Genomic DNA, 16,855 nt, shown 5'->3' on the forward strand with positions numbered 1-16,855 from the left:
ATGCACTGTTGATAATATTGTTCATGATTTATTTTTTTAAAAAATTTTTCTCCTACTGGTAACCAAAAAATTGGTACAGTGAGAATATAGTTGATAAGAGAATATAGTTGATAAGGCAGGAAGGGTGAGCTTGGCTCACATCTTCACAGCATGGCGCAGAAGGTCACCAGACCCTTAGTTACAAGATTTTTTAAGGAGTTGTTGACCAATAAAACACTGCCAATAGGATATTTATGCCCAGGATATTTGTTTTTTGATTTAATCTTTACTATTTTGTCTTATGGATCCATGCTACAGTGTGAGCTTTCTTATCCAATCATGTTATAACACACAAAGCTACAGTACTGTATTATAAACTCCTTGTTTACTTCTGTAACTACTTTTAATTTTTCATATATCTTAAACTTTAAAACTCTAAACTTCCTCTACTTAGCTTAACATTCTCTGCTTTAAACTATAAATCCACATTCTCCCTTCTAGCACCTCAGTTTGGGAGCCTTTTCCAAGGTCAAAGCAAAGCCTGGGTTTAATTCTAAGCTTTGGTTTACAGGCCCAAAGTTCTGAGAGTTCCTTGCATTTCAGATTCATGCATTTAAGTTAAAAACATAAATATCCTTGTTAGCAGTGTTTTAGTAGTCAATAACTCCTTTAAAAGTCTTGTAACTAAGAGTCTTGTAACCTTCAAACCATACAGTAAAGATGTAAACCAAACTCACCCTTCCTATCTATGCAAAAGGTAAGAAAAATAAACCACATCATCAAAATCAGAAGTCCTGTCTCAAATTCTGTGGGAATTGAAAAAACAGAAACTTCTATGAGCACTGAAGGATTTGATTTGTAGCTTTGAAACAAGCTTGGATTGGTGTAAAAATATAATATACAGATGTTAAGTAGAAAAATCAAACTTATGTTTCTGTAGTTGTAAGAAAGAGAATATGCTTTAAATAAGTGAGAAATTGTATTGCTAAGATGGTGAAGGGTTTATACTGTAGTGGTTGTATGGAGTGAGCTGAGAGCTTAGGAGTTATAATAGAAATATATTTATGCATGTGAGACAAAAGCCCATTGGACAAAAGTATACACAGGGCAGGAGAAATGAGTAAAGGTGATGGGTCAGAAAAGCAAAATAAACCCTATAGCAGCTGTCTATTAGTTTAGAAAGTTCTGTATTGTCTTGTAACAAAGAAATTATGACTACTCTGAGCTATGGCCGACTGCTTGCTCCTCTAAAATCTCACAGCCTCTGAGACTGATGTTTATCTGAGCAATAAATCATTCTTAGCCTGAAAATAGTAGCATCCCTTCATTAAAAGCAACAACAATGATAAAATGCCTTCCAAAATTCCCCATGAGTGAGTTCTCACCCCTTCCCTGGCAGGATGGATTTCCCTGTCTGGCTTTGGGATAGGGATGGCTGGACTGGAGGAGCTAGAAATGAATTTTGTGTACAAATACAGCTTTGACAGACCTGGTAACTGCTTTTTTTTGGGTTTTTTATTGCTTTTAACAGGAGAAGTTGTTCCTTAGGAGCCTTGATCCCAGCCTGCACGCAATGCTGCTCGCTCCAGAGGAGACAACCTGGGTGCTGATGACAGGGACATGGTCCAAGTGCCACCCCTGGGCAGTGCCAGCCACAGGTGAGCCCAAAGCTGAGCTTTTGCAGGGCAGCAGAAATAAAAACTTGGGTGAGGGGTTTGTTTTATGGTAAATAACCATGTTACATAAAACCTCAGCACCTGGAGGGAATGTTGCAATGAGCAGGTGGAGCAGCTCTCCCTGGTTGTGTCAGAGTCGTCCTCTGGTCATGGAAATCCAGCAGATCCTCCAAGCTGTTCTTGGCTTTGTCAGGCTCACCACAAAGTCCTGAAGAACAACTGCTGGAAGTTTCCATGCACCCAAAAAAAAAATAAAAACAAACCCAAAAATCTTTGTTGGTATAAAATGAATATTTAGGTTCTTGTGTTAAAACAAAATAAACAAATGGCCTGTGAGCCTGTGAATATTCTTAATTGTAATTGGGTAACAGAACCCACGTATTGAACAAACACCTCATAAATTTATTAATTTAATTTATTTATGATTATTAATTTACTATTTTTATTATTATTTATTTATTCACACACACCTTAAAATTTATTTTATTCACTTTTATTCCCCCACACACACACACACCTTGTTCCCCCTCCTTAAAAGGTGCTTTTTTTAAGGTGATTTTGACCCAGTTAAGAGTGGTCTGGCAGACTTGGGATTTTCCTCAGAAAAAAAGTTTCTTGATTCTTTGACTGCTGAAAAGGATCCTTTCCTTTTGCTGCTGTGACAAATCTTTTTGATGATGTGAGTTCAGGATTTAGAGGGAAGTCTTCAGTAATCTGCCATTTTTATAGTTTTATCCCTGATATTAAGGGGTCTGAATAACTGACCTATTTTCTTCCCTGAATTTGGTTTTTTTGCATATTTTTTTTGCCTGTTTACTTCTGCTGGTTCATTTCCTGGGAAACCCAAAAAAGAAATTTAGAGATTTGGGTTATTTTGGGTTTTTTTATTATTTTATTTTTTTACCCAGTGGTTTCAGAGAATCCCTGGCAGTGCACCCTGAATGAGTCAGGCAGTCCCTGTGTGCTACAGATTAAGATATCCATAGGTGGGAGTTATTAAAAATCTTCAAAAAGCCACAAAACAGTGGTTTTTTTGTGCTTGTTTTATCCTGCCAAGAAACAAAACCCTAGGAATAAACAGGAAATCCTTCCCCTGCCAAGGAGTGAGAGCAGAATCCCCTCAGTGTGGGTGTGATAATGCTGCAGGGCTGTTGTTTGCTGTTGTTATCAGGGATGTTCTTGCAGTGCTCTGGGGCAGGGAGATCCTGCAGCTTTAGGGTAACTGATTCTAAAAAGGCTTTTGGCTAATTTTAATGCTTTTTTGGAAAATCAAGAGCCCTGTCAGGTGGGATTTCATGTCAGTGAAAGCAGTTTCTCCTGATTGTAAAATGGAGCAATATTTAGCTGTGGTTAGGTTATTTTTCAGCTTATAAAATATCTTCTCAGAGAACTCTTAATCTGATATGAACCACAAGCTCTTCTGACATCTAAAGAGGAGAAAAACCTTCCTAAAGGTGCTGAGACCCTGGAGCAGCTTCCCAGAGCAGCCGTGGCTGCCCCTGGATCCCTGGAAGTGCCCAAGGCCAGGTTGGACGTTGGGACTTGGAGCAGCCTGGTCTGGTGGAACCTGCAGGTCCATTCCCAACCCAAATCATTCTGTTCCAGTCCCCCAGATGTTCATAACCCTGGCATAATTTAGGATTCTCCAGGAAAATTCCTAAAACTCCTTCCAGGTGGCCCAAGGGATCTCCCATGCTCTGCCAGCAGCTCCTGGCATCTTGGAATGACAGCCACGAGTCTGGAACTGCTTTCAGGGCTTTGGACAACTCTGGGAGCAAAACCCTTCCAGTGATGAGGAGCAACATGGGAGTGTCTGTCAATTCTTTTGCTTCTTTTCTGCCAAGGTCAGGATTAAATGTGTGAGATGGAATTTCTTGTTGGGACTCGGATGTTTATCAGCTCTTATCTCTGTCGCACACTCACAAACCCTGAGTTCTGCAGCACTTCACTCTCACAAACTAAAAATGGAGCCCAATCTCTCTCTCTGCAAGGCCTTTGAAGGATCAACTGTCCAATTAAGAAATGACACTGAAATTATTTTCACTTTTAACCCAATAAACAACCACCCATGGCTGCAACGGGGACTTGGAAAAGAAGATGAAGAAGAAGGAGGAGGAGGAAGGTGAAGGTGAAGAAGAAGGACCAGCCTCCACCCCAAACCTCCATCTTGCTTTATATCCATTACTGTATTCTAAACCCTCAAACTCTGAGTTTCCCACCCTGTGGTATCACACACTTCTATCCAAACTCCACACCCACAATCCCAGTTCTGTCATTCCATTTTGGAAGCTTCTCCATGGCCTCAGGTCAGTGCAGTGTTCTCTTGGGGTCTGGCAGCACAGAAATCTGAAATTCTCAATAATCAGGGTTCCAGGCAGTCTCCTGCTGTGGAATCCTGGCTGAGAGAGGATTTTCACAGGGTTCAGGTCTCTGTTTCCAGCTGCCCCATCTGGGAGAATCCTCTATGTGGAAAATGTCTCAGACACATCTTTCACTGATCTTGCAGATCACAGAAGCCCAGAATGGTTTGGGTTGGAAGAGACCTTAAAAATCATCTCATTCCACCCCCAGCCATGGGGAGGGACATCTCCCACTGTCCCAGGCTGCTCCAGCCTGGCCTTGGCCACTTCCAGGGATGTGGCAGCCACAGCTTCTCTTGGAATCTGTGCCAGGGCCACCCCACCCTGACAGGAAACAACTTTCTCTTCACATCTGATGTAAATCTCTCCTTTTTTCTTGTCACAAATACCACAACAATATCAATGTCTAATAGCTTTCATGCTATTTAATTTTGTATAAATTTATACCTGAAATATTAACATTTTACTGATGAGGTTGTGCTCATGTATTTCTCCTCAAAAGAAACTTTGGCAGAGAATTTAAGTCCAAGGAACTGCTTGAGGCTTTTGGAAATAGTGAATGGTTTTGGTAAATAGTTTTTTTTTTGTCTGTTTCTTCACTGTTTGAATGAAAAAATTAGTCCACCACACCTGTCTGGGCTTTAGATGTAGTTTTTTATTGTTGTTTTTGATGGTGATTTATTAAGACCAGTGGCTTTCCTGGGATTTGCAGGGGAATAAATGAAATAATTTGATTTTTTCCCCCTCTTTTTTTTTTTTTAAGGCCGCATTTAATTAATTGCTTTTAAACTCTGATTTTTTGAGTTAAATTTAACTAATTTAATTAATTGCTTTTTAATTCTGAGTTTCCATCCCTTTTTTTTTTTTTTTTTTTTTTTTTCCTGCAGCTTGTTAGTGGTTCCTCTGTAAACCCCTGAGGAGAATTCAGTGTTTGCCTGGGGGGAAGGACAGGCTCCAGTGTTGTGGAAGCACTGAGCCTTATCTAGGGTACATGAAGTCCCTCTTCTCCTGGGCTTTAGACACAGCTCCCATCAGCAGTGATGAATGGCTCTGGAAATAAAACATGAATCCATTTGTTACGCATCCTATTTTTAATCTGTGCACAAGTGTTTTATTCTCTGGCCAAGGAGCAGGGATTTCTCTCTGTCTGCTGCTCCCTGGTAGCCCAAACAGGACCAGGGGCTGTGGGTGTGCTGCTAAATTCTTGTGGGATTTTGGCCTAATATTAGCATTTATTTAACCTAATATTTGGTTAAATAAACACTGCCAGGCTGTTCATATGTTCCATGCTGTTTATATGGAATTTTACAGGATATTTGTGTGGTCTCCTTGAGGTCTTAATGCCTCTAATTTTGTTATTTAATAGGGATTGGTTTGGGTGTGCAAAATCAGTTTGTAGCAAGTGATAAACTTGTGTAAAGTTTTTATTTATTTATTTAAAATAAATTTATTCACTGCAGAGTTGTTCTGCCCTGCTCTTGGTAAAAACACACATGACCAGAGAATATTTCTGTCCAACCTTTCCAGAAAATCTCCAGGAATGGAGATCTGGGTCTGGGACAGCTTTCAGTAGGCCAAGGATTAATAGTAAATTAAATTCAGAGAATTCCAGGTTTGAAGAGGCCTCAAATACCATCTGCTCCAGTTTTTCTTGGCATAAATAACCTTGGAAGAAATAATTTATTTGTAATATTCCTTTCTGCAGCAGTACTGAGTTACTTTTCTTTACCCACATTTTGCTCTGTGGAGTTCCCAGATGCCTCTCCCTTCTTCACTGGAATATTTTGTGTTTTTTGGGGTGTAACAGGGATGATGGCTCTTGTTTTCCAGAGGGGATGTGTTTGCCTGGCACAGGTGCATTCCCAGTCTCATAGAGCTGTGAAGGTGCCACACCAACACCTAAAATGTGAAACCCGTGGAGAATTCCTATTGCTGTGCAGTAAGTCAACTCTATTTATTTATTGCATTTATTTTATGCATATTTATTTTTGGAGGACAGATTTGGGTTAGTGTAAGGCAAGGGAGGGACGTGATTTAGACTTGATCCTTTTGTCGTGGTTACGTTACGCAGTGCTGAAAAATTCATTTATTTCAGGAAACAAAAGCAAAGCTTGGCTTTGCTGCCTTTCCTGCTCACTGGATGAACATCTAATATTAAATAACATTTTTTTTTTCTCTGTTCCCTGCAGGAGGCAAACCATGGACACCCAGTTGTTCTCCCCATTCCTCGGAACAGTCCCCAGTCCCCCCACGCCCCCAGAGCCCTCCCAGCTGTGCAGGGACTGCCTGGGGTGTGCTGAGGATTTTGGATCCCAAAATGCCTTCCAGGAGTGCCCAAAAAAAAGGTATCAGCATCCCTGCTGGGGCCTTGGGGCCGCTGGGTCACTTCTTGTGTTACAGAACAAATTCTGGATTCTTTTGGGAGAGTTTCAGGCATCTCTGGAGACTCAGCAGGTTTTCTTTGCTCTGTTGTGGTTATTACTGAGGTTGTGAAAAAAAGGTGTGTGGGGTTTGTTTTTTCATCCTAAAGCCAAGTGACAGTGACCGAATATTGCCTTTTTTGGAGGGTGATAGAAACTTTTTTTTTGGGTGATAGAGACTGACACAGCAACTTTTGATGAGAAAATGCTCTTTTAATGAACATTTCTAATACCTCACTGCATTTTTTGTATCATTTGCTTAATAAGAAAGGCAAAATCTGAGCTGAGCAGAAAGTGGAGTCCACTGGCTCACAAGGTGCTGAAAGGAAACAGTTAAATAAGATGATGGATTGCAAAAAACCTTAATTTTTTTTGCTGGTTTTCAGTGGGAAATGTCAGAGTGAGGTGTATTTTTGAATAAAAGATCACAGCTTTGGTGTCAGCTGTGAGAGTTAATTTTAATCAAAGAGTGGCAATTTGCTAAATAAAGTATACGGTATTTTCTTAAAGCAGCCTTTAGATTATTGCAAGCTAGCTTTAAAAAATAAACAAGTTTTGGAATTAGGGTTAATTCATGTAAATTATTGGGTTAATTCATGTCTACACCCATTCTGAGCCTGTGGATATTCAAAATTCCTTGAGGCCTCCCTTAAAAAAAAAAAAAAGAACAAAAAGAAAAGAAAAAACTTTGCTATTTGACCAAAGCACATAAAAGATCTGGTTATCAAATATCAGTTCTGCATTCACAGAACATTTTCAAGAACCTTTGCACTTCTGAGCATCCTAAATTAAATTCAGGTTCCTTGGAGAGGAAACTGAGCAATCATGGGGTAAATCAGGGACTGAGTTAGAGGTGAAACCGGTGAGGTCTGAAAAGCCAGCAGGGTGTGATTCTCACTGAGATGAAAAATGTGATTTTTTTTTTTTAATATGAGTTTGTCCAAATTTTATGGTCTCTGTTAATCAGCAAAGTCAGTGAGCAATTGTGTGGCAGCCAAGGGGCCTTGGGTAAGGTGGGACCAGAAAATCTCAGATCTTCAAGAACCCTGAAAGGTGAGGAAGGAAGGGAAGTTTATTGGAGCAAAATAATGAGGATAGAGGGAAGGAGAGCTTTGTAATTCAATTGTGAGGAAGAGTCAGGAGTTACTACAAACAACTCCATGAAAATCTCATCTTGCACTAGAAGTAAAAAGTTGCGTTTGTTTAAAGATTGTTGGAAACCTTGAGTGTTTACCAGAAATATTTAGTAAAATTTTGACCTGTCCAGAAGGGGATTGAAAAGTGGTTCAAGTATATATACCTTACAAATAAATTATTTTTTGGAGATTACATAATAAGTTTTGAATTATTTGGCAGTAGGTAAATTAGAGTGCTCCAGACTTTGAGAGTAGTGATTCTATTTATGCTCTAAACAAGACAGTCAAGGTTTGAAGGAATGTTCATGAAACAGTTTTTTTTTTTCCCTTGGAAAGAGAGGGAAATTTTTGTTGCTTGGAAAGTCTCTGGTAAAGAAAGAAGGAAAATAATTCTACTTCTCTTGGGCAGTAGAATTCACAAATGCAGGAAGGGATTTCTGTAGAGGGATGCTGAGGATACAATAAATTCAGAACTAAAAAAAATGCTGCCAAGATAAAGGTTTGATCTTTTTTGCCTGTTTTGTTTAGGAGAAAACTTTAATAAGTTTTACTTACTTAACACTTTTACTCTGGGTTTTTTTTGTTTTTTGTTTTGTTTTTTTTTTTTTGTTTTGTTTTGTTTTTTTCAGGGCACCAATAAATCTTTCTTACTCTGGCAATGGGCCTGATGTGTTTGGGTTGGTGTCGAGCATTTTAGAGGAGCCAAACAAGCCAGAGCCAGCTACAGATTGGTGAGTTTTTTTTGAGGGTTCTTACAATTCCTGTGCTGGTTTTTATGCCCATTGTCACACATATATGATAGAGATTTTTAATTAATTAATTTGAGTAATGACAGCCTTTCAAATCCCCTTAAAATGTGGAAGTGTTTTTACTTCATTTGCGGGTATAAAAAACAATACCGAACTGTTAAAAATGCAAATTTTAACAAGTTTTCCATCAGCTTTACAGCATTTGAAGAGGGGGAAAAATATAATTAATTTTAACCAGTAGGGAGCTGACAGAACACAGTGGAATCTGAGATATTTAATAAGTCCAAATAAACTCTGCATTTCTGAACGTGCAGAATAAACAGTGTGGGTGATGAGATTTCACAGAGCACTTGCTCAGCTGCTGTGGGAATATTCCTCCTGTTTTTGAGGAGAGCTGTGCATGATGTGTGAGTTATTTTAAAGCAAGAAATGTTTTAAATCCTGATGGGAGGTTGGTTTAACTCTGTTCCAGGAATTCTCTGCCAAGTTTGTTCCCTGCTGTGTGGGCACCTGATCTGGGCAGCAATGGGGAGTTCCCAGGGCTGCCGGCTCAGCACTGGGTCCAACCCAAGGATTTTCCCACCCTGTTGGGCTCCAGCTGCCACCAGGAACCCCTGCAGGAGCCTCCTGAGGTGGAGATGCTGCACAGAGGTTTGGGGGACCTTCAGCTCCTCGAGTCTTGGCTCTCTCCCTGTGCTCATCCCAGCAATGCCCTGAAGAACCCTGAAAATTCCTCCTTGCAGAACAGCACCACAGCTCCCCAGGAAGGGTTTTCCTTCCCAAATGGGGGCTGGAACCAGCATTATGACCACAGGAGGTTAAATGGAGATTATGAAAAATGTGGGTCCAGTTTTAGCCCTTTTTCTGCTCGGAACAGGATGAAAGAAAACCCCAGCACCCAGAAGGAGTTTTGGAAAAGAGGAAAAGCACTGAAAAATAATGCTCAAGGACAAACTAAGTATTCCCCTGATCTTTCCAATCAGCCTGGTGATAACTCTTGGGATAAAGTACCCCAGGACAGCCACCTGTTCTCTAAGAGATATGAGAACTTCCCAGCTGCTCACAAACTTCAGTCACCCGTCCATCCATCCCTTCATTTTTTCAACCCACCCCCTAAGGAAAATCCATTTTCTGGAGAAACAGGCAGGAAACCCCAGGAAAGCCATGTGCAAAATGGCCATTGTGGCTTTATTGTGGGGGATGCTTTTAATAATAATGAGTGTAAAGTGCATATGGGCCCTAAGGAAAGCTCTCCTCAAGCAGCTGAATATGATTTATCTGTGAAAAACACTGCGCAAAATGGGAATTACTCCTCATACCAGGGGTGTGCATGGCTGGATGGGAACAGTCTGGCAGCTGCTGCATCTGAAATTCCATATGGAAAACAAATGGCAACGAGCCCCCAGTCCTCATCAGGGGTTTCCACCATGTCTGGGGGCTCTCCCACCCACCAGCCTTTCACACAGCCCCCCTTTTACTCCCAGCTCCTTCCCACCCTCCCTCCCAGGAAAGATGGGAGTTTACAGACATCAAATGGAGTTTCCAGTCACCTGGGGGTTCCTCATTTCATCCCAGAGAGCCAGAAGCAGATGAGACCCATTGGAAGGTCCCAGGAGGGTGCTGGGGTGAACAAGGACGGGCGGCGCCGCAAATTCCCCGTTCAATTTTCACCCGACTGGCTTGTGCAGCAGAAGGCTGCAGGTGAAGACCATGCTGAGAAATATCACAGGTTCCCAAAGAGGCAGAGCCAGGAAAGTGGCGGTAAAGATGACAGAAGAGGCAGAAGGAATTGGATCCCTCATTTGGGATCTACGGCCCCAAACCACCAGACCTTGCACGTGTTCCCGAAGAAGCACGAGCAGAGCGGTGGCAGCTTGTCAGATTTCATCAACCCATCTCTGCTTCCTTCCTTCCCATTCATGTCTGATTTTAAACAAAATCCCAGCTTCCCTCCATTTAATCACCAACTGTTTCCACCAGCAAACGCTTTCAGTTTCCCTCCGCCGCCACTTCCATTCTCGGACCTCGTTGATCTTTTTCACTGCGACGACTTCAACCCCTTGAGTCCCTTCATGAGTGATCTCTTCCCTGGGGAAATCTGTGCCCCCTGCTTTGCCTTCCCAGCCCCATTTAACAAGTTCAGGCCTCCCAGGAGCCGCGGTGGCCCCGCTAACGAGCTCCACATCTGCCTGGAGGAGTGCCACGAGCAGTGGAGAGCTCTGGAGAAGGAGAGGAAGAAGGTAAAACGCAGCTGGTGGTGATTCCTGATAAATACTGGGCTGGTTTTAAGAGAGAAAGTTTTATGGTGTTTCTTCTTTGGTTTGTTGGGGTTTTTCTTCTTGTAGTAAAGTAGTAAGAAAGAAAATGAAGTAACTAGTCCCGGGCGCTCTCTGTGTGTCTGTAGAGAAAACCTACAATATTTTTCTTGTTCCCAAAGGGAATTTCAGTTTGTGCTCCTCTCATTACAGTCACTTTCCTGCTTTAGACTCAATTCCAGAACTGTTGGCAGGGGGAGCATCACACTGATAATGAGGGTATTGCACTTGGGAATGAAAACTCTGTGCTCCAAAGAGGGAGGAAGAGCTTTCCCAAGAGGAGTCAAATACCTGAATTCCATGCCAGGTCTCAGAAAATAAATTGGCCATAATCCCTGATTTTAATAATGCACTGGGTGCTACTCCCATGTGTGAGAAGCCTCCTGATCACTGGATAAAGGTGTCTGAGCAGGCTTGACCTGGAAAACTTCTTTTTCTTTCCATCATCAGCTGTGGGGCCTTGCTGATGGACTTCTGGAATTGTGAATGGAGGTGCCTGTGTTGTTTTCTCATGGATGCCTTCAAACAAGACTCCTCTCTGCCTGTCTGGCCTTCCAGGAATGCTCTGGAAGTGAGCAAGGGATGGTTCTTGATCCAGTGCTTGTCTCCTGTTTTCAGTTGTTTACAAAGACCACCTCATAGTCTTTGTCTCCTGCTTTTTATTTCATCATGAAAGGAGGGTTGTTTACCCCCATACTCATTAATCAAAGGGGCTTAATTAACCCCTTGCTCTGGTCCATTCCAAGTGTTCCAGTTTTATCCCAGTGAGCTGTTCAGGGTTTCTCAGGGTGGTTTGTGGTTACAGAATAGAAACTGTTCTCAGTCCTCCAAGCCACAGCCTGGCTCCCATTCCTGCAGCCAAACCACATTCCTCAGGAGAGGATGACTGCAAGGAGAGAGAAACTCCTCCTGGGATTTTATGTAATTTTCTCTGTCTTGTTTAATCACTCAGCCCTTTTAGCTCTCTGAAACCTGTTCCTTGCAGCTGCTTTGGGGTCACAGCCTACCTGTCTCCTTTGATAAACCCCACTTTTCTAGGGATCTCACATTTAAAGCATTTCCACAAGTCAGGAATAATGTGCAATATTAAATGTGCACGTAGTTTACTTAATTGCTTATTAACTGTAATTCTTAATTACCTGGTGTCATTATACGATTCCATGACCTTTTCTCCATCCATTATTTTTTTCTGGATGCCTTTCAGATTCCTCAGATGATGAGTGCAGGGGGAGTCAGCTCTTGTAATCCATGTTAGGTCAGGCAGGGACAAAATAATAATAATAAAATTATAATTACTAACAAGTAATAATGTAGTAAATAATAATAAGTGAAGCAAAAAGAGAAGGACGTCACCACATACTTTTAGTACAAATATGCACAAATATGGACTTAGCCTTGAGTGCAGCACCTGACCCCTCTCTCTTACATCCATGGTACCCTGGAGAAGGAATGAGATAAGGAATCTACTGCTAGCTGTGTCTTTCTTACTTAAGTGTCAGAATTTCCTATCCAAAAATAGATTTGGTGATGTTTAGTCACTGTCTGTGTTAGACCCTGGCTAAGCCACTCTTTCTCAGTGGAAGCTTGGCTGTTGTGTTAAAGATTTTCTTTGTTAAAGAAAAATATCTTCTGGGTTCAAGTGCTGGTATCAGTTTTTGCTAAATGGAGTTTCATCCTAATGCACTTGAGATGTGATTTATGCTGCTGTTATCGCCTGGTTTTGGTTGGTTTTTTTTTCTTAATAATCTTAATATGTGACATTTGAGACAAGCAGTGAGAGGTGTTGAACTCTGAGGGAGAGCTGAATTAGAGAAATATTCCTGCACGGAAGCTGGAGAGGGACTTCTGACAAGGGCATGTAGTGACAGGTCAAGGGGAATGACTTCAAACCAAAAGAGGGCAGGGTTAGATTAGATTTGGGAAGAAAGTTTTACTGTGAGGGTGGGGAGGCCCTGGCACAGGGTGCCCAGAGAAGCTGTGGCTGCCCCTGGATCCCTGGAAGTGTCCAAGGCTGGACAGGGCTTGGAACACCCTGGGATAGTGGAAGTTTGCAGGTCCTTCCTCAACCCAAATCATTCTGTTGCAAATCTACATTCAGGGAGCTTGGGATTAAACCAACAGTGGTTTAGTGTTCTCCTCATGGAAAAAGGATGGAATTTGCTCCCTGTGAGGGTGGGCAGGCCCTGGCATGGGATGCCCAGAGAAGCTGTGGCTGCCCCTGGATCCCTGTCAGTGTCCCAGGCCAGGTTGGATGGGGCTTGGAACACCCTGGGATAGTGGAAGGCATTCATTGCAGAGGGTAGAATAAGATGAGCTTTAAGATCCCTTCCAACCCAAACCACTCTGGGATCCTGTGATATTTGGGAATGTTTTTCTGTCAATGCCCTCAGAAGCCGATCGGGCCCTCACTCCTAATCCACTTGAAAATTCCAAACAGCGCCAAAACCAGATTGAGCACACTGTACTCACTTCAAACCATCACACTGACAAATTATTTCCCTTTCAGGCTGAGGCTGACCTTGCAAGGCACTTCCCAGGGCAGTCTATCTCCAGTCCCAGCCCTGTGCCACGGCTCCCTGTGAATCCATCCCGCGTGGATCGCCTGCTCACTGACCAGGCCCGCCAGCGCACCCAGGTACGCCTGCAGTCCTGGGATTTGTGTGTTTATTCATTAACAAATCTGGAATTTGTTTGTTTGTTCATCAGCAGCAGTGGGTTTGGTGGTTTTGTAGTGGTTTTCTTTGGCTGATAGTTGGAACTGGCGGTTGAGTTCCATCCCATGTGGATCGCCTGCTCACCGACCAGGCCCGTGAGTGTGCCTGGGTACGCCTGCACTCCTGCACTTCTCCTGGGATTTGTTTGTTTATTCATCAACAAATCTGGGATTTGTTGGTTTACTCATCAACCTTAGTGGGTTTGGTGGTTTTGTAGTGGTTCTCTTTTGGAACTGGTGGTTGAGTTCACTGATAGAACTGATCAGTGGAGCTCAGCGCCAGGGTTTAGTTGAGGTGTTGGGGCCTGCGTTGGGCTCTGTAATCTTTAAGGTCTCTTCCAACCCAGTGATTCTGTGAATTCTGTGAACTGAAAAGGTGAACTTTGGGATGGTTTTTTGGATGGAGTGGTATGTTGAGAAAGCAGTCATTTAAATTGATGAGAACAGTTGTCTTTTAACCTATGAGGATAGTCTTTTAAATTGAAGCTAACCAGAGGTTAGTTTCTTGGAGTTATTGATAGAGAAGGAAATCTAGGTTGGAGGGGTGTCATGTTTTTGATTGCTTTCTTGGTTTTGTTTAGGTTTTGAAGTAATCTCTAGGAGTTAGAAGTCTTTTTGGGGATGATGAATACAGAACTATTTGTGGGTGTGATGTGATTTTTTTTTTTTGTAATTGTTGTTTTACTAAATTTTCAAGGGTACTTAGGTTTTTGGGTTTTTTTTTTGATAAAGTTTACTGATTAATTTAAATAGGGTTATTAGTTTTCTGTGGAACGATGGGTTTTGACATGGTCTCTATTAAAGATCTGCTTCTGGTTTTGCTCCCTACTGGGACAGTACATCTTTCTTTCATATGGGGAGAGGTTTCTGTATAATGAAGGGATGTCCTGTTGCTGTTTGATCTTTGTGAGGGTATTTACTACATTTGGGAGTGGGGGGATTGTGGGAAATAGTAAAGATAAGACTTTTAGAAATCTGTGAGAGCATGCCTCAGAGAACTTAGAGCAGCTGCAAAGTTTGAAAGTAGAAAAGTTACATTTGTACAGCAAGCAAGGACATGAAACAATAACTTGAGTTTTCTGCCAGGTGCTCGCACTGATAGGAAGAATGGAGAGGCTCTGTGGTGCTCCCCTGCACAGGAACATCTCCAGGACCTTGGAGCTGCACCTGGAAGCCATTCAGGTGACCCAGGCACGTCGGAACGATGAGATTGGGAATGCTGCAAACCCCCGGAGTCACAGGGGGCCACGCTGCAACAATGAGAAAGGTAATGCTGCCCATTCCTGCAGCCCTCAGAGCTTTTCCAAGGGTTTAATTGTGGGTATGTTCCACATAAAAATGTAAATTTGGAATACCCAGCAATTTTTGTCACTTCAGCAAGGAAGTTTGCAAATACATTTTAATTTTGTTGGTAATTTAAGACTTTAACTTACTTTGAGTTCTATTGTTTTGTTGTTATTGTTGTTTTCCTGTTACTATTAAAAAAAAAAGCTATTTTATTCTCTTGATTAGGAAGAGTTTTTGTAAAAACTTCAGTCACGTTATATAACCATAAGTGGTTGTCCTAAAAGCAAAAATGTGCTCATTTTTAAGCAGGTAGAATTATTTCCTGGTATGGCTAAACTTTATTTTCTCTTCAGCTTATAAAATAATAAAATAGCCAGTGTTGTGCAGAACAATTGTCTACCTTACCTAAATCACAAACCCACCAGGAATGACATTCCAGGTTTCCCAAATTCTGTTGAAGTAAAGTCAGAATAATCTGTACCAGCAGTAAATGTGGCAATTTATAGTTTGAGGTTAAAGATGATATTATTTTTCTTCAGAAAATACCTGGTTCTCAGAACAAAAGAGGAATTCACTCCTTAGTGCTGAAGTGAAGTGGACAGTGAAGTTCCTTTGGCTGGGGAATAGCTGCTCTTGTGATAAGCTGGAAAGAGAAGCAAAATGTTTTGCTTTTGCAATTCAGATGTCAAAAATTAAAATGTAAAATGAATGTAAAATGTTGTGCCCTTAAAAGACTAGTCCTATATGCAAACTAATTTTTAAAATAACTCCTAAAAGTTCCATGTGACTTTTTAACTCCAAGCGTGAGTCAGGAATAGTAGAAGGAAGGTTCTTGGCCAGGCAGAAGAAGTAGGACACAGTGGTTAAGTGGATGATTATGATTAGATTTAATGCAAATATTTCAGACTTTGAGTGATTAGTTATTTGGTTAAAAATAAAAATAATTTAGTTTTCATTTCTTAATTGGACAGTTTATCCTTAAAAGACATTGTACCAAGAGATAGTTGGCCATTTTGTGCCTTGTTAATGAAAGGCTGCAGAACTCACTGCTGTGAGACTGTGACGTAGATAAGAAATAAAGAACATGTAAGTCTAAACATGAGCTATTGTCTCAAGTGCCTTCAGTCCTGACCCAGGACATTCCTCTGACTGCCTTGGAGGGCTCCAGACCCTGTCAGAGGACTCAGAGCCCTTGGCACGGAGTCACAAACACCTGTACCTTTGATTTTGCCCATGGAAACAATCACCACCTTTGTGCCAGGAGTTACAAGCCACAAGAGTTTGAGTAGAATGATAGGGAATTTGTCACAGGGTGAAAAAGTAGAATTTTGGGGGATTTAGAATGGGGGTTCAAGAGGCAAGATGGAGGAATCCTGTCTTTCTCCTTCTTCTTGGCCTCCATCTTCTGCTGTGATGGTGACACTTCTGGATTGGTTTAGAGTAGAGACAGACTGTCTAACATAGGTGATAGGTATTGGGAAATTATTGTAAATAAAGTAAACACCACCCTGAAGGTGGTCAATGTGCCATGAACCAACCTGCCAGACAGATCTCAGCAGGTCAGAGAAAGAATTTTATAGATAACAGAGAATAAACAACCTTGAGAATGACAGCCAAGGAATTCAGTCTTCTTCTTTGATCTCGGACCTGGGAAAAAGAGACTTTCCAACATCTCAGGGTCATCTTGACACCAAAGATCCCATCATGGAAACCAGAAGCTGGTAATAACATTTCCAGGCTTGTCCCCTGATGAGGTTTCCCTGTGTTGCAGATGTGCTGGCCCTGGCAGCTGCCCTGCGAGCCCTGGCTGGAGCCACGCGCGCAACTCGCACCGCGCTCTGGTGCGCGCTGCAGCTGACCCTGCCCAAAGCCCCTCCTGCTGGACCTGAAAACCAGCAACTCCTCCTGCCAGAGCTTCGTCCTTCAAGCACAAGCAGCCAGGAGAAAAGCAGCCTGGAGCAGGAAAGCAGAGGAAGGGGAAAAGCTGAGGAAGAGAGGAAGATTTTGGAATAATCGCCGATAATAAATGGAAAGCCGAGGATGGGGAGGGAAGGTCTCAGGTCCTGCCCAGCACCGCCAGAGGTGGATTTCACTGGATGTCAGGAAGGGGTTAATTTAAAAAAAAAGGGTTAATTAAGGTGCCTGGTCAATGCTGCAGTTGTGGTGCTGTGGTTCTGGTGTGGAGACACAGTTTGTAGTGGTATTGATGCAGTTGAATAT

At 42.0% G+C, this 16,855-nt stretch overlaps 1 protein-coding gene and 1 long non-coding RNA gene across 2 annotated transcripts; both read left to right on the forward strand.

Annotated features, from left to right (window-relative positions):
* Positions 1-1,507: 1,507 nt before the first annotated feature.
* LOC132081837 (uncharacterized) lies at positions 1,508-6,249 on the forward strand. Its single transcript, XR_009419751.1, has 3 exons — positions 1,508-1,637; positions 5,846-5,954; positions 6,205-6,249. It is a non-coding gene; the product is annotated as an uncharacterized LOC132081837 (long non-coding RNA).
* A 79-nt stretch (positions 6,250-6,328) lies between these two features.
* LOC132079783 (meiosis-specific coiled-coil domain-containing protein MEIOC-like) lies at positions 6,329-16,648 on the forward strand (the record flags this gene model as incomplete). The annotated part of the gene is made up of 6 exons (XM_059482619.1): positions 6,329-6,360; positions 8,201-8,302; positions 8,793-10,560; positions 13,142-13,270; positions 14,435-14,615; positions 16,407-16,648. Coding segments are annotated over 6 exons (2,454 nt in total), but the record flags the coding sequence as incomplete, so codon positions are not given.
* Between the last annotated feature and the right edge of the window lie 207 nt (positions 16,649-16,855).

The sequence above is a fragment of the Ammospiza nelsoni genome, chromosome 1 (genome assembly GCF_027579445.1).
Source record: "Ammospiza nelsoni isolate bAmmNel1 chromosome 1, bAmmNel1.pri, whole genome shotgun sequence".
Lineage (NCBI taxonomy): Eukaryota > Metazoa > Chordata > Aves > Passeriformes > Passerellidae > Ammospiza > Ammospiza nelsoni.